The sequence below is a fragment of the Perca fluviatilis genome, chromosome 10, assembly GCF_010015445.1.
Source record: "Perca fluviatilis chromosome 10, GENO_Pfluv_1.0, whole genome shotgun sequence".
Lineage (NCBI taxonomy): Eukaryota > Metazoa > Chordata > Actinopteri > Perciformes > Percidae > Perca > Perca fluviatilis.
In genome coordinates this window covers 32,536,297-32,553,836 of record NC_053121.1, presented here as the reverse complement: position 1 = coordinate 32,553,836, position 17,540 = coordinate 32,536,297, and the positions used below count along the sequence as shown (strand labels likewise).

General features: G+C 43.2%; 1 protein-coding gene across 1 annotated transcript in view; it reads right to left on the bottom strand.

Annotated features, from left to right (window-relative positions):
* Positions 1–17,540, bottom strand: part of LOC120566761 (protocadherin Fat 4) — a 106,290-nt gene that overhangs the window by 16,592 nt on the left and 72,158 nt on the right. Inside the window, exons 7-9 of the mRNA XM_039813386.1 lie at positions 9,607–9,787; positions 5,934–6,184; positions 1,305–5,654 (exon numbers count right to left, since the gene is read on the bottom strand). Of these exons, the coding sequence (XP_039669320.1) occupies positions 1,305–5,654; positions 5,934–6,184; positions 9,607–9,787 (4,782 nt within the window). The remainder of the gene's footprint in view (positions 1–1,304; positions 5,655–5,933; positions 6,185–9,606; positions 9,788–17,540) is intronic.

Genomic DNA, 17,540 nt, shown 5'->3' with positions numbered 1-17,540 from the left:
TGTTTTAGTGCAGTTTCACTTATTCTAAAAACTGTCTTGACACAAGTGATGCTATTTTGGAATATAAATCACTTGTCCAAGATGACATCATTTGATTCAAACTTAAAACTCAGGAAAAAAGAAATGATCTCACTCAATTGGCAGATTCTTCTCACTAAGAGCAATCAGATTTTCAAACACGTTGTAAGATCAAATTATATTTGGATAAGGCTGGTTTTTTTTGCAGTGCAGAAAGACAAACAGTTGCAATGTTTATGAATTTCTGTCACATATATAGGCGAACATCTACATGAGTTGAAAGGTTTAACATCATGATAAGGAATGTGACACCGATAATAAAAACAAAAAGGGCTTGGGGCAAGACAATAAATGATCCAGGCATGTCACAATACAAAAAGACTGACAATGAACTTGTGCAAATATATTTTAGGTTGTAAATCCTGAGACAAGTTGCTTAATGGAGATTGATTCTGCTGCCAAAAAACCAGGCAGGGAAAACAGGAAGTTGAGAGTTCACTGCGAGGGCATGCAAACTACTGTAAGTCAATAGGTGCATTTCTCCACAAGAGTCGTTTATCTTGATGAAACCTAAAAGATTTGTGGTCATTTTTTATTGTCATAATAAAAAGGGACAGTAATGACTTGACTTGAGGCAAATTGCCTGCTTTGAAAATGTCTTTCAGATGCTGCAGTCAGCCCCTGGAAAACATGCTGGATTCAAATGACTGTTCTAAGTAATTCCACTTAGAATCCACTCCCCTTTTATCAAGGGTAATCGTGCAGTGTATTCATTACATTTCCAAATGAAAAGGCCTGATTGGATCTTTTATAAAGCTGCTCATTTGTCATACAACTCAAAACAGAGTCAAATGAGAAATCCTTAGTTAAGAGATCTATCTGTGTTCAATTGGATTAGAAGTGTATCTGTGTGTGGTCATAGCTGCAACACATGAAGACACATAATGAAATGTGATATTGGTGAACTGTGTATGGAGTCTACACTCATGTCCTAACTAGGGTCAGCTTCGCATCATCTTCTTTATTAAAGCAAACATGGCAGGCTGATATGCATCACAGCTGATACCCCCCAACTAGTAATCCGAAAAACAAACTGTTTTTGGCAGCCATGCTTGTATGCTATGGCTACAACACCTCTTGGAAACATTCAGAAGCAAATATTTTCCTTGGACCCAAAGTCATGTGTGTGTGTATGTGTGTGTCAGCACGTGTTTTTTCACCAAGCCTAACATGAATAACTGTGTGGTCGGACATAAAATGTGACTCCTACGTGTATAGTACGGTACCTGCAAAGCCGGATTTGCAGAGGCAGTTGAAGCCGCCGGGGAAGTTCTGGCACAGCGCGCCGTTCTTGCAGGGATTGGAAAGACATTCGTTGACATCCCTCTCACAGGCCATCCCGGTGAAACCTTCAGGACAGGTGCAGGAGAAACCCCCCACCAGATTGTGGCAGGTGCCGCCGTTGTGGCAGGGCGATGGCTGGCACTCGTTGATGTCCGTCTCACACAGAGCTCCTGTGTATCCTGGCCTGCAGCTGCAAGCATAGGGCTGCAGGGGGTGGTTGGAAACAAGGATCACTGGGACACTTTCTTCTGTCTTCATATCAGGCCCGACACTGAGACGCCTCTTGCAGCTGCCTCCATTCTGGCACGGGTTACGTGTGCATGGATCATGGTCCACCGCATCTATTTGCACCCCGCTCTGTCTATATAAAATGTCTTTGATACTCTGGAAGAATGTGGCCACACCACTGGGGTTGACATATTGTCCGTGGCCTCGTTTCACAGCTGCCATTAGGAAAGTCTGATTGTTGAGTTCAAATGCTCCATAAAGGAGCACCCCTGTGCCTAGTCCTGCTAGCTGAGAGTTGGCAATACGTAGGAAGCTGAGGTAGTGGTTGGTAAGGAAGCTTTTGACTCCTTGAGATTGAAGTCGAATTAGTATGCTGTTGTCCACTGTGGCATTCGTGAAACCCATGAAGAGGACTCGGGCTGTATTGCTGACTGAACCGTGGACACCATCACTGCTACGGATGGTTAGTTCAAAAGTTCCGTCTGTTGAGCGGGACTTAGAGTTGAGATTACACGTTCCAGTTGGGATATTAAACAGACCGGAGGATGGGGGAATAAGGGAGCAGTGAAACCTATCCTGAATGTCAGGGTCTTGGGGTTTGACATCTCCCAAAGAACCTCCAGGAAACATGTTCCCAAAGTAGTGGACAAAGATTTCCATAGACCTCGGCTCTGAAGGATTGTCATTCTGATCGTTTATTTTGACATGAATTGTTCCGGTGGAGGACATTTGAGGCACACCAGAGTCCTTGATCACAACAGAGAGGTAGAAGTCGCTAATCTGTTCCCTGTCGATCTCCCGACTGGTGGTTAACACTCCAGCTTGACTCAGGCTGAAGTAGCTGTTGGCAGAGCCAGAACTGAGAATGCTGTATAGAAAAGGGCCTTGGTTTGGTGGTAGATCTGTGTCAGACGCTGTTAGTGTTGTAACTGCAATGCCAGCTTTCTGATTCTCCATTACCTCAGCATAGGTGGTTGTCAAAGTTGGACCGTTATCATTGATATCTTCCAGGTTCACAATCACGGTGGTGCTTCCGGTTGCAGGAGGTGTGCCAGTATCCACAGCAAGAACTGTTAGATTATACACAGGAGTTGTTTCTCTGTCTAGCTCTGCAGCCACAGACACTTGGCCAGTTTTTGAGTTGATCGTGAAAACATTCTTATCAAACTCAGGAGCAATAGAGTATGAAAATCTGCTCCAGCTTGGGACAGAGTCTGAGTCCTCAGCACTCACAAAGGTAACCAGACCGCCAGGTGAGAGTCCTTCACTTACCTGCACGTCATACAGTTCTTGGGTAAAAACAGGAGGATCGTTGGCATCAAGAATTGTGATGTTAACAAACACTTCGTCAATATCTGCCCCGCGGATGCTTCCTGCGTTCTTTGCCAACACCCTCAGTGAAATCTTTTCCTCTTTCTCACGATCTAGAGTACCTGTGACATAAATCTGGCCTGTTTTCTTGTTGATGCCAAACCCTTTCCTTCTGCTCTTCCCGAAAATGAGGTAGTAAACCACTCCATCATCCCCTTGGTCTCGATCACTGGCGAACACTTCCCCGACCACTGTGCCTTTTGGAGCAGCTTCAGAAATTTCAAAGTAGTACTGTTTTGAGACAAAGCGGGGTACGTATTCATTGGCTCCCTTCAGCTGAATGTTGACATTGGCGAAGCTGCAGCGCTCCTCGTCTGGGACATTGAAGGCCTTTACTGTTAAATGGTAGACCTGCTTAGCCTCGTAATCCAAGAAGCCCTGGGTGGTGATTGTGCCCGTGTTCGGGTCAATAACAAAGAGGTCACTGTCTGATGACTGTATCACGTAAGCCATTACTGTGTTAGCTCCCGAATCACGGTCTGTGGCGTTCATTTTTACCACAGTGGTGCCACTGGGAACGTTCTCCTGCACAATGGGGAAGTACTCATCGGGATCAAACACAGGAGGGTTGTCATTCACATCAGTCACATGTACTGTAACGGAGACATAGCTTGTTTTTGCAATCCAACCACCATCAGTGGCTGAAACTCTAAGCTCATGTTGTTGCATCTCTTCAAAGTCCAGAGGGTGAGCTAGGGATAACACTCCAGTTTTACTGTTAAGTGAAAACAGGCCCTTTTCGTTGCCTGAAGTTATATTGTAAGTGATAAGGCCATTCATTTCTTTGTCTTTGTCTCTGGCAGACAGGGTCCTTATTGCTGTTCCTACAACAAGGCTTTCAGGTACAGTAGCTGAGATTTGGCTTTGTGAGAACTCAGGTGTGTGGTGGTTTTCCTCTGTGACTGCAATTCGCACAGACGTTCGCGTCAACAAAGGAGGATTTCCTCTGTCATTGGCTGTGATGTCAATGAGGAAAAATTTATTCATTTCAGATGTGAGGGAGGAGGCGACAGTAATCCATCCACTTGTTTTATCTAATTTGAATTTATTTGAGCTGTTTCCTCCTGCTATTAAGTACTCAACCTCAGAATTGAGGCCAAAGTCTTTTTTGTCATGAGCTACAACCCTGATCAGTCTAGTGCCAACCTTGACACTTTTAGTGACAGGAGTAAAGTAGCTAGGCGAATCAAACTCAGGGGGGTTATCATTGCTGTCTACAATGTTTACAATTACTGTTGTTTCACTCATCAGAGGCTTGACTGCCCGGTCTGAGGCTGTGACTATGAAGCTGTGGCGATTTATATTTATACTACTAGCGCCTGTGGAGTTCTGATATTTTAACTGCTGCTTCACAAATATCTCTCCGGAGCTGGCGTTAATTCGGAAAAACTCAGACTGGGACCGAATGAAATAGAAGATTTTGCCGTTGAACCCTTCGTCAGGATCTGTGGCAGACACTTGTGTGACCAGCGAGCCCACCTCAGTGAGCTCAGGGTAGTCCAGATAGTAAGAGGGACGACTAAATCTGGGGGCATTATCGTTAATATCCGTTACAAATACAGTGACATCTGTGCTTACTGTCCATCCGGAGTCGTGGGCAGACACTTTGACAATATAATGATCTGTGTCTTCTCTATTGAGTGGCCTACTTATTGTTATGTCTCCTGTGTTTGGATTTATATTAAATGGAAGGCTGGTATCTGTAATTGAATATCGGCTAATGGCATTTGAGCCAGCGTCCTCGTCTGTGGTGGTGACTCTGGTGACAGTGTAACCCACTGGGGCATTTTCAGCCACTGTAGCACTAAAGATCTTGGAAAACCTAGGAGCATTGTCATTCACATCCAGTATGTTGATTAGCACTTTGACCGCTGTGTTTTTGGGTGGCAACCCCCGGTCAGTGGCTTTGACCTTCAAAGTGTACTGAGCCACCTTCTCCCGGTCCAGTGGCCTGGTGGTTCTTATTTCACCAGTTGCTCTATTGATGCTGAAACTGTTCTCCTTGTTGCCATCAATAATAGCGTATTCAAGCTGTCCATTTGGCCCGCTGTCCAGATCTACAGCGGAGACCATCAGCACCCGCTGAGGTGAAAGGTTCTCCAGTATCTCAGCATGGAAGGGGTCCTTATCAAACACTGGGTGATTGTCATTCACATCCAACACTGTTATTTCCACTTTCTCATACGAGGAATAAGGTGGGAAGCCCTGATCTCTGGCTTCAATCCAGAGAACATATTTCTGAATGTGTTCATAATCTAGTGGATGTCTGATAGACAACTCGCCTGATAGCTGGTCAATATGAAAGGCATTATCCAGGTTGCCGCTGGCTATGTAATATGACAACGCTCCACCCCTCATAGAAGACCCAGTCACCGTTGTAACAACGTGGTTGATTGGCTGGCTCTCAGGGAACGTGTACGCATGCTCCTTCAGTTTGATGACAGGGAAGTTTCCTCCAGTAACAAAGCGGACTGTCACAGTGGTCGTGTCCGTTTTGGGGTTAGCTCCGCCGTCTTTTACTCGTACTGTAAGGGTGACTTCTGAGCTTCCAGTTAGCTTCTCAATGGCAGTGATGGCACCTCTGACGGGGTCGATCTTGAACCTCTCAGAGTTGCGCCCTATCAGGGAGTAGTGCAGCTGGGCGTTGGAACCTGAGTCCTCATCAGTGACAGTAACAGCAAAGACCAGGGACCCTAAAGAGATAAAAGAGTTTTTGTGAGAATGAGTCTTTTTTAAGACGCTGACAATGCACAAACCTGCTGCATATACACATATTTATTAAAACAAGTTATTTCTTGTAATTATAAAGCTTATTTCAATATGTTATGTGTTCTTCTTCTTAAATCAATTTGAGACTAAAGTTAGAAGTTTTCTTTATTATGCAATTTACTGACAATTAAGTAAACCAGGTCTAAGAGCACAGTAACAGTGAGAACAAATAATTTCAGCACCTTTGAAAGGCATGTACAGACCTGCTGCGGTAGAGGCGGGTATATGGGTGACGTAGGGGTGGTGATGGAAGTGGGGAGGGTTATCATTGATGTCGGCCACCGTCACGGACACAGTGGCGGAGCTGGACAAGCCCTGGGGCTGCCCTCCATCTGTTGCCACAACCAGCAGCTGGTAATTGGCCCTGTCCTCTCGATCCAGCAGGGAGCTGGTGATAATCTGTCCCGTAGCCGGGTTGATGGAGAACTGGCCGTGTCCGCCGGTCAGGCTGTAGCTGTGGGGAAAGATAAAGTAGGGCAGGTTTCAGTGAAAGCTTTGTCAAATTGATGAGTTGAGTTGCATTTTTTTGTAATCAAAGTCATGAATTCTGTCAATTCTGTCTGTAAAGTAATTTCTCATGAATATCCTGACCCTAGAAAACTGTGGCGATTAGATATCGTAATTTTCACTTTTCATTCATTGCTTTTACTCCTCACTACCATTAGTCCTGTCTGTAAAAATGCAAATACACTAATTTCCCAATGCTCAGGTGTACAGCAAATCAACCTTCTCTGTCTGTGCCAATGAAAAGTTAAATTTGTATTAGTCAAAAACCCTTCAATAACAAGCTCTAAACAGAATGCTGAGAACGGCTTCAAGAAAATTAAAATAGAGAAAAGGCGAATAAAGGGATTTTTCTTTAATGCACCTGCATATATTTATGTTTTTGGTGTTTCAAATAAGTGATTACATTGTGAAAGGACACCAAAAAGAGTGAAATTACACATAATCACTCTTTCAGTCCATCAAATTCTCATAATTACATCTTCTCAGTGGAGCTACTTCACTTTCTGCATTATGAGCACATCTTATGTTACAGGGAGCTCATTGTGTTATTACAGGTGTTTCTAATGTAAATACTAACTGTTGGTAGGTGTTACATCAGCCATTCTCCTAAAACAGTTTCTAAATTTGTCTGCTGCACTGCCAGTGACTGAAGGTTATTGTTAAGTACTGTCACAATGTGGTCTATAGAGGGCACTGTTTCAAGCTTCACAAAAGCACATTTAATAGAACAATAAGCCCAATAATGGTCACCACATTGTACTGGCTTGACATCAGATCAGTTAGTTAACTGAATAAAGTATCCAGTTTTATAATCTATCAAATGCAGCCACTGTTTTCTGCTTCACTTCACACACTCACAGAGAGCCACTGTGGTTCAGGATAACTCCAGAATCCTCTATTGGATTTATTTTATTGAATTTAATTTATGTTATTGGGAAACATGGTATTTATAAAAGAAACAAAAAGATAGGAAAATTCAATAGCTATATAAAAAAAAGAAATACATCACGTACAATACAAATAAAAAACACAACTACAAGTACAACTCTTCAGGACTGAGGGGCCACAGTCTTTGGCTTCCACACTAATATCATGTTTCACAAGCAGGACCCAGACACAAATGTAAACTGACACATACATGTACACACCAGTGCATATTTTGAAAAGGCTTCTTAAAAAAGCATACCCCTCCAGAGATGGGACGACAAATTACAGAACAACTGTGAAAGCAGAGTAGATGCAAAGCTTATTTGGACATCATCAACAACATAAACTGTCCACAGATCTGAACACAATCCAGAGACAAGTTCAGGTTTGGGACTTACATTTAATGGGCTGTGAGAATCTAAACTAATAACTGAAGGTAACCAGTTCTGGTCTCCATTAAGGGCCTAGAACCCCCTGGAACCCCCGATGGGCACAACTCATACTGTCATAGACAATTAACATCCTCATTACCATGTTTTGGGAAACTGGAGCGCACTGTGGTACCCCCCAATGCGCAACCAGTGGGGTTACTGAGGAGAGAGGAGGGGTTGGACTTGAGTCAGTGTCCGGCTTGAGAGAGACCAGCCAGAGGCTCTTACAAGCTCCCCCATGGAGCAGGCTAGTGTGTGAGAAAAAGCTGTCGTCCAGCTTGAGAATCGCATCCCAAACAATATGTTAGGGTGTTGACTAAAACTCTACACTCTGCTCCTAAACTCCTGTCAACAATTGCAACATCGGCCTGGAATTTTACAAAGCTGGTGATGAGGTAAAACGTTTCACTGACGGCATGAGGAAAGCCAAAACCCAGTCCTGTTTGGCCCTGAAAGGATATTTTCACACCAGGGAATCAAAGCAAAGTAAAGCTGACCTGATTAGTCACAATAGTTACTGGAACTACATAGATCTCCTCCGGACTGTAAAAAATGGCTTTATTAGTCCTATGCACACAAAATATTTTATTCCTGCGTTAATCTGTCTAATGAAGTACAAGTTGATATAGACCGCAAATTATCTACTGTTTCCTTTAGAAGTCCCAGGAAAAAACGTGATCAAAATGAGGTAATTTCTGTCATCTGCTATTGGTGTATGACGTTTCTTCTTTTTCTTAATGAAATCTAAAGAGGAGATTTGAATGCAATTTCAATAAAACATTCACTTTTGGTCTCTTTAGGAAATGACAAAATCTAAGATTAAGATTGTATTTTTCGGTATTTTAGGAAAATATGATTTGTGTAAATATTTTTGTTTATTAACGGCGTTAACGCAAACCCATTTTCATGGCGTACATTTTTTTATTGCGAGATTAACGTTCTTTTTGGCCTAGCAAACTTTGTAGTTTTAGAAAACTAATGTAAAGTAAGTGTAATGTAAAGTAATGTTAGAAAAACTACAACACCACATCGGATCTAGCTAGACCGGAAACAAAACAACAGGCGCGCTGCACACACTTGTTTGGGCCTGCGAGCCGGCCAAAGAGTAGTAGGCTAACGGTACGTTTTGAGTGGATGGCGAGCGTGAGACGCCAAAATGGATGCCAATAAGATTCTGAATGGAAAGTTTACTTTTAAAAAGTTGCCAAATGGTTCCACTGACAACACCAAAGTGATGTGTGTGTTTTGTCGTTGTGAACTGAGCTATCATCGCAGCACGTCCAGTCTGAAATACCACTTGATGGCCGAGCACACAGCTGATGCCAATTCTCCGCCCCCTCGTCAAAGCCAGGCGACAAAAGCACAATGCAAGCCGATCCACTTTTCCATGTTGATAAGAGCATTAAAATGAGAAAAAATAACGGGACAAAAAGAAATCAAGGGACATTTAGAATAGATAAAAATGTGTGATTAATTGCGATTAATTGCGAGTTAACTATGACATTAATGCGATTAATTAATTAAATATTTTACAGCACTAGTAATTTTATTTTATTATGTCCTTTTAAACCAGTCCCTTGCAAACACTGCTTATGCACCTTGAATGATTAGAATAACTAGATCAGTCAAAACTATTTTTATGTATAAATTGGATTAAAAGTGCCTTCCAGAGCAGGAACTCATGAACTGCAATGTCCCCAGTTTGACTTTGGTCGTGAACATTTGTTGCAAGTCGTTACACATTTTCTGCCTCAACTATCTAATAAAGCATAAAAACAAAACCTTCCAAAGACAAAGTAACCAGGTCAAAAGAAAGAGAAAACAAACATTTTAAGACATGAAGAATGTCTTTTATGTGGGTCAAATGTTTTCAATAGAATAAGGAGGTAAAATCCTCCAAAATGAGGGCCGTTAGACTGTTAGTTTTCAAAAGTATAGAACTACAAATAAAAATAATTATGAAAAAAAGAAGTGGAAAGGAACCGGAGGAGTGGAAAGGCCAAAGGAGTACCTTATAACACCATTTACGCCAACATCTGCATCAGAGCTGTTGACCAATAGGACATCCGTCCCCGTCGGGGCGTTCTCCATGATGGTGGTGTGGAAGGCGGAGGAGGAGAAAACAGGGACATTATCATTCACGTCGTCCACCAGAACTGTTACCGTCCCCGTTCCGCTCAGAGATGGAGAACCTGGAGGTTAAGGGAGAAAAGGAAAAAAATCTATCAGTGACAACAGCGGTTTGCTTTTCCTTCACTTAAAAGAAATGAAGGAGAAATGGCCTCAATGGCCAGCACAGAAGCAAGTCATTACACTTTCCATTCACATGACAGACGTGAACACGGAGAATTTTCTAACTGACTGAATTAGGAACTCCTTTTTGTGCCACAGCGCGCTGGTAAAGGGGAGACAGAAACATGTGAGCGGCATTAAGACTCCCATTTTGACTTTAAGACACTCATTGTACATGACTTGTCATTTGCAGCGAGATCCACACTGAACCAATTCATACCCCTGTGAGGGATCAGCCACAATATTCCTGCTGCATTTAATGCAGGCAAATTTCTCTGGCCACCGGTTTGGGTTTCCATCTTTCGTACTGCCACATCAACACAGTGCAGAACACATCAAAAGGGCTCAATGTCTCTGAAACCAAATCTTTCAGGCGTCCTTCCTGGGGGTCTTGGACACTCATAGATTTAATTTCCACAGTGAGGTATCTATTTTAAGGTGCACGCCACTGAGCGAGTTAGTCTGTGGAATTTGAGTGAGGAGAAGTGCTATTTTCAGCAAAAATCCAACCGTTTTTTCTCCCAGAGCGGGTGACGAAACGGGGCTTGCTGGGCCCTGGGGGATGGATTTAAATCAATAGCAGATGAAAACGAGCCGCAATGCAGAAAAACCTGAAGAGAAAAAAAAAGAGTCATCTGCCTTGCTTGAGCTGGCCTTTGTAATCCATCCTTAAATGGCACGCTGCACAGCCTGATATATATTCCAAACATAAACACAAGTTCAGTGTTCAGTTGTTTCTGAAAGTCACAATATGGGATTTAGGGACATCTTTAAAGACTTGGAAGTTATTTTGAGCTCTTAATGATTTGCATATGTTTACATTGCTTATCGGGACGGAGAACACCTGAGGATTAAGAAAAGCTGAGATCTGCAAGCTGTATGAGGCACTTTTCCCACCTCTAACTTGTAGTTGTTCCCTGCTGCAGCTCTCTTCAGGAATCTATGTGAATGTGTCAACTATAATACACCCAAAATAAAAACATACACGATCCCTAAGCTTGTGTCCCCTGTGCCTGTGTACTCAGCTGTTGAAAACATCAGATGCTTGAACTTGCGTACCGTGGGGGCCTGGATTAATAAGAGATAATAAAAAACACTTGGACGGTGGCCACGAAATATTCTCTCTTAATGCGGAGCTGTACAAAATCAAAACATAAAGAATCTGAGAAAAGAGGGTGTTGAGGGGTGGAGGGTCAGAAAAGAAAGCTTCAGGGACACTATGGCTCTGTTGCTCAGCCAGCGTGGATTATGTTGTTAAATATGATCAAATCAGGGCAACACACTTATTATTTTTTGTGCCAAGTCTTCATTTGGAAGTCAGACGAATTATGACTGCCTTCTATCATACTGTACGTCACCAAGATAGTAAACGGGAAAAAAGAAAAATGAGCACCGTCGAGAACTTTGCTTTTTGACACATTGAGACTTATTGTCCAGGCAGTAGGTTTCGATATTAGGTATTTTAGCAAAGCAAGCGGCATGGCTCTATGGATGGCAATGACGGCCAGTCTAAAATATCTCAACAACTATTGGATGAACTGCTGTAAACTTTGGTATGAATATTCATGGTTCCGAGAGGATGAATCCTCCTGACTTGCTGGTCAATTTTCAAAATCAGTGCCAGGGACACAAAAAAAAAGCATGGAGGCGTACAGATATATCCACATTTGACAAAGAGTATGTGCCAGCAGGGTAGGACAAACAGTGTCCAACCAACCAATGTCGCTGAGAAAGAAATGAAATTCCCTACAAGCTCTGCGGCTGCTGGTAAATTGCTGACACTAAACTTTGACCTCCCTGTGGGCAGAGAGGAGAAAGAGGATTTTCTTTAGAAGATCAACAAATTTGAACATTATTGTGGGGTTCAGGAGACCACCGCAGCTTCTTACAGGAGGGCAGGGGATTCCTCCCAAAATGAGATTTGAGATAGTTTACTGTAACATCACTTCACCGCCTGGCTTGATGATAATAAACAGACAGACATTCGACCTTAAGCTTGTCATGGGTCCAGGTTTTCTGGTCAGAACAGAAGTGGCTAACATGCACGTTTAGAATAAACAGAGCTGAATTCCAGAAGCAAAATAAATAACAATCAATTGTTTATCCCAAAAGATCACCAGAAACCATACAAGAGTAATCTTTAGTGAGTCATTACCAAAATGAGTCATGTCCTCTGCCGTTCCAACTAAGACTTAACTGACTTTTTTTTTTAAAACCTGTTTATAACCAAATATAGGCAATGTTGAATTTTGAGGCGATTATGTATTTCCACCTTTACAAATATTTGTGATGAAGAAGATTCTGCTTATAAACAAAATACGATTCATACAGAGGACAAGTTGGTGTCGAATGCGAGCGGAAACCCAAGCCGAGCATAAAATGTAAATCGTGGCATGCGTCAGCACAGGGCTATTATGTGATCAAACGACCACAATATGTGGCAACGTACCCAAAGAAATGCAGTCAGCAGGATTGCTTAATCAACATCATACTGTGATGCGGCTGGTTAATCCGCCTATGCTTGAGCCTGCGGTGTTACACGTTAAAGTGCGCAACGTGATTGGATTGACATGAGTCATCATTCGGGAGGTTGTCATGGCAACAGATTAGCACAGCTACAGCTCCTCCTCAGCTGATCCTCTTAATTGAGGAGCAATCCAAGTCAGCAAGGTGTCTGTATCACTTTAAGTTAACCGGTGCGCAGCTGCTGCTGCCAGGCAAAGTGTGTGTTGACAGTCAGCGACCCACTAAGACTGTTGTTGATCAAAGATGTTCTGTGCAGGCTGGAGCTGGCGGGCTCATAAGTGGCTGTGGGAGCTAAGTGGCTTTGTCTACAAAATCCATTAGCTTGTACCGAGACTGAATAAATGAAGAAAATATTCGGTTTTGAACATCATGCCAGCTGCTATATTTTTCTGAACAGAATTCCTTCTGTTACAGTCAGTGTGGTTGCTGCATGTCAAAAGCATTGTTTCCCCACTAAGAGCGGAAGCAGGCCAAGCTACAAGGCTAGCCCTGTGTGTGTGTGTGTGTGTGCGTGTGTGTGCTTGTGTATGTGGAGCACACTGCCCTCCTTCCAGGCATTTCACTGCTGCACAGGATGTGATGTCACAACCTGTTTACTGCCTCAGGAGAATGAACAACCTCCTCCTCCACCGCCACTTGCGTGACCTTTGACCTGCATTGCGTCTGTCACCAAGCGCATCAGGGACACTGTTACTCCAGCTAATCCTTAGTAAGCATAGAGCAAAGCGAACCCAACCCCCCATTGTGAAGACCTAAATCACGCTCAAATACTTCCAGAGCCCCCTGACGCTCCTCTGTGTGACACTGAACCTGTGCCGACCCCGCCGTCGTCGACAGGCGTTGGTTCAAACGGCGCATTTTTCCCATTTTTCTTGGTGTATCACTTCTCGCAGCATCATGCGCCTCTGTGCAGCCTCAGGACGTGCCTTCTTAGTGTCCTGGGGCTCACTGATATCACATAACCCCTGGCAGCTGTTCCCCCCCCCCCCACAAAACCTGCTGTCCAATGTGTAAATAGTTCAGATGTATCTTGTTACATCGCGTGGGCTGACAGATTTAGCCATCAAGGAACACTATATCTTGGCAGGTATGCAAATGTATGTAAATGACAGTTGTTTCAAATAGTTATGGTGATGGTGAGACATTCTTAAGATGCAGACGACGGCGGCTGCTAAATAACAGGGTCAACATCGCAGCTGAGTATGTCGTCTGTTTCCGATTCTTAAATTTCCACTGAATACCAAACCTGTAATAGTAAGAAAAACAAACCCCGAACGCATTTTTTATTATGTAGAAAATAACCTCCCATCCCCTTCTTCTTTTTTTTGTAGGAGGGAATGACTCAACAGGAGAGGAATGCTCTGCAAGAGTGCTGAGAAATGCCAGCATCTCGTCCAAACGGTCTTTGCTGAAATCTGGCAAAGCCCAGGGAAGAGTGTCAGGGTCAATGATTTAGACGACTGCAGCCGGGGCGGGTGTCAACTCGTGCGCAATGGCTCAAGCAGAGTAAGCGGGGGCGCCGGTGGGGATATGGTGAGGAAATATGCCTAAATCTGGCAGCGGACAATCTGGCCCACCGCTACACGACAAATGACATCATTTTGCCATGGAAAGAGAGCTGGTGGAAATTTGCAGCGGGAAGTCAGCTGCCTACCAGTGGCTGCCATGCACTGTGGTTAGAAAAGTATTTTTCCATTGGCAAAATCCTGTCCCCAGACCCTTGATTCTTTTTCATTCTACATTTCTACAGTAGTTTTGTAAATTTGACATTTTTTTTACAAGGTTGCACAGAAATGTATCCTGTTGTATTTGCCTGTTGTATCGGCTGGCATTTGAAGGTGCAGCATTCATGTTATTAGACTCCATGAAACAAAGCCATGCAGGTAAATGTTAATCAAAACATACACAGCTAATTGAAGGGATCACTGAATGAGATACAAAAACATATCCCGTTCTCTGTTTGTGCATGTTTCGACAGCAGAGAACGAGTGTTTGCATTCTTATTACCAAACCTCTAATTTGTAGATCACTTGCTGGCCAAAACAGATAAGTCAATCAATGCACTACCTCACCTCAGATCTGTGCCATGAGCATAATCTTATTTCAGGGGTTAATCTTAGGTTACTAAGGAAAGCAAACTGCCATGACCCAACACTCCTCTCCTGGTGATTACAGCCTCGCATCATCTGTATTTACCTCACGCCGAGGAGTTATCAACATGATCGCTCAAAAATCAGCACAAACTGTGTACTTTTACACGAGCAATTTTGCTGTGGCTAGAAAATTGTTTTGGAAGCAAATGCCACTCATCGCTTACAGTCCAGACAAGTGCCTGTGTGTATATTTGATCCAAATTCATCTTGGTTATTATTGCACACAAGGAAATGGGTTTTGGATGCAGAGAAGCATGCTCCTTCAATCAGTAAAGAAAATAGTGGACCTTGTGGTACAGTGTTTCCATAAGTCGGTTTTGCCCTAGAGAGCTGTGCTGGAGTCACTGAGCTCTGAAGTGGTATGGATACTATAAAGGATAAGTCCGAGCTAAGTCCTGGTGATAACCCTGTCTCCGAGACAGAGGGTATTCTCCATGGGAATGCATCAGACTGATGGTATTCAGATAACTATTTTTCATCCTATGAGCAGCCATTACACTAGGGTAAAGTAGAAAGTCGCTGGCGTCAGTGCACCTCATTTCACACAAAGCAACTGAATCCGCCGGGGAGCTCAAAGCGCTCGAGCCACACGAGGATTCCTCCCAGCTTTAATTGAATCTTGAAACACCATTTCCATTTAATTAAACGCAGCACATTCCCTTCAGATCTGGGAATGACACAGTTGGGGCAGTGACAACCAAAACAGAGTCCTCTGTTTGATATTTCACAATAATCCCAAAGACCTTAAAGTGCTTGTTAAACTGGCGGTGGGGATGACATTCAATTCTGTGTGCTGATATGTTATCGCTTAATCTGAGCTCAGATCTAAGAGGTCTGTTTCAGCGTGGATATCGTACGGAGAAAATTAGAGAACCCCGAATAACCCGAAATAATTGGCATCCAAAATAACAAGCTTTCGGGACCCAGAGACTAAACTAGACCAGCTGACCATCTGTTGCCTCCTCGTCCATCCTGAAGATCCACAGACAGTTTCCTCTGTAAGCCTCTCAACCCAGAAAGTATTGTCTAGCACAAACATATGGCAGGGTCTAAGCACCTTATTAGTGTACATTACCACCGGACAAATCACATTAACCTCCAAGAAGGTGCCGTGGCCATACTTTCTGAACCGGAGGGGGTACAAATACATGTGTTAATGACGATTAAGCGATCTGTTTTTTGACCGCTGCAGCTGCTATGAGGGCGCACACTGCTGTGAGAACCTCGCAGGGGGTTGATTTGAAGGAAACAGCAGCACCCACCTCCTGGGAAAGGCTGCGAGTTGCCCCGAGTTGCTCAGTCTAAGCCGTGCTAAGAAGCCGGTTTGAGCGTCTCTGCTGGCACAAGAGATAATCTCTTCCTTCAATATATGATTGACTGATGTTTTATCGAAAAACAGACAAACAGGGATAAAGCTGGGATGACCAAACAACCGGATTCATTTAAGTGGGAAGTCCAGGGCAGGTTGACTTAGGGAAGACGGATGAATGTGTAAATTTATTAGACAGTCCATCTGTAGCCTGAAGCTTAAGGCTAAACGGTTAATTACGGTTTATGGACTGCGGCTAGATTGTGCTCTGAAGGGACAGCGTAAATAAAACACATCATTACTCAAGGGGGAGAGAATTGGCCGCCATCAAGGCAAAATTGACATTTTTCTGCCTCTGAGAACCTGTTGCTTTGCAACAAAGCTTCTTTTAATGCGACCCCGTCCAGCACCCATGAATGGCCTCGGCGGAGCTGAGTGCAGGGTGCGAGCTGTCCCAATGCACAGTTTGCCAAACATGACAAAGTAAACAGAGGTTTTCTCACACTTAACAAGCAAGAGAGTGAAAGGGATATCTGAGCAGAACACTCAAAGCTGGTACCCGGTATAAAAGGGAAAAGAATATTTCTAATAAGACGGCAATCTGAGAGGCATTCGTCAAATTAAATCTAATGTTAAACAGCTCGCCAGTTATTTATGGAGTGCCGTGTCTCACTGCTTTTGCATAATTTCTTCCCCATATGTTACGGATAGGGTTTGGTGGTTTGCATGGCAGGCAAGGAAAGCATATTGACAGACACAAAGTGCTGCCTTTTCTCATATTTTAGGGCCTGTGGTGAAATTTAATGAAGTGATGTGCCTTTTGTGTTTTTATTACAATGGTGCTTTTATTTGCTGTGTTGTTGAATATTTGGAAATCCCTATTAAGCAGTGCATCTGTGGAACGTTCTGTAACTGTTTTCCATTTCATGGGGACACAGCAATACCAGCAGATCATAACCAGTGTGAGAGGTGAAGAACATACACTGTCAGTATAACTCGCTCATAATACAACTCTATAATGTTCATACGCCGGCCATATAAATCCGAAATATGACTTTGGAGAAGTGCTCAAGAGGGGAAGCGGGCAAACCTTTTTACACACAGATTTCATACTGCAAGTTATTTAACTAGAAAAGCAACAGATACAACGAGTTATGATAAAATTGGCTTTGCGAGAACTTGATGTGCTAGTCAGGGTCCTCAGAGAAACACAGCAAATAAACATCATTAAAAAATGCATCTTGCCAGGATAATCATCCAACCCAAACCACCTTTTTAAAAAAAAAACATTACTTACCAAAGCCATTAAACATTGAGATCGAGCTATTGTTAAAGTGTACCAGGGAGTGGAAAAGAGAAAACAGGCGATAGGAAAAAACTCTGCAAGACCACATTGTTGCTGCACAGTTTTTTAAGAGCTAATCCAGAATGTTACTGCTCTGTTAAAAGTTCATTTGAGGAACCTGATATTTTATTTGGCTATGTCCTGTGTTGCCACTAGACTGCAGACTGGCTGAAAATATTCAGCATTGGACCCCATTAAAGATTTACTGTGGCAAGCGTTGGACAGTGATCTAGCAATGCCCCGGCCACGTTTTAACACTGCCTTATCAGTGTTCGTACAGGACTTCATTTGCTCTAAATTTCCATTTGACTTGTATGCCA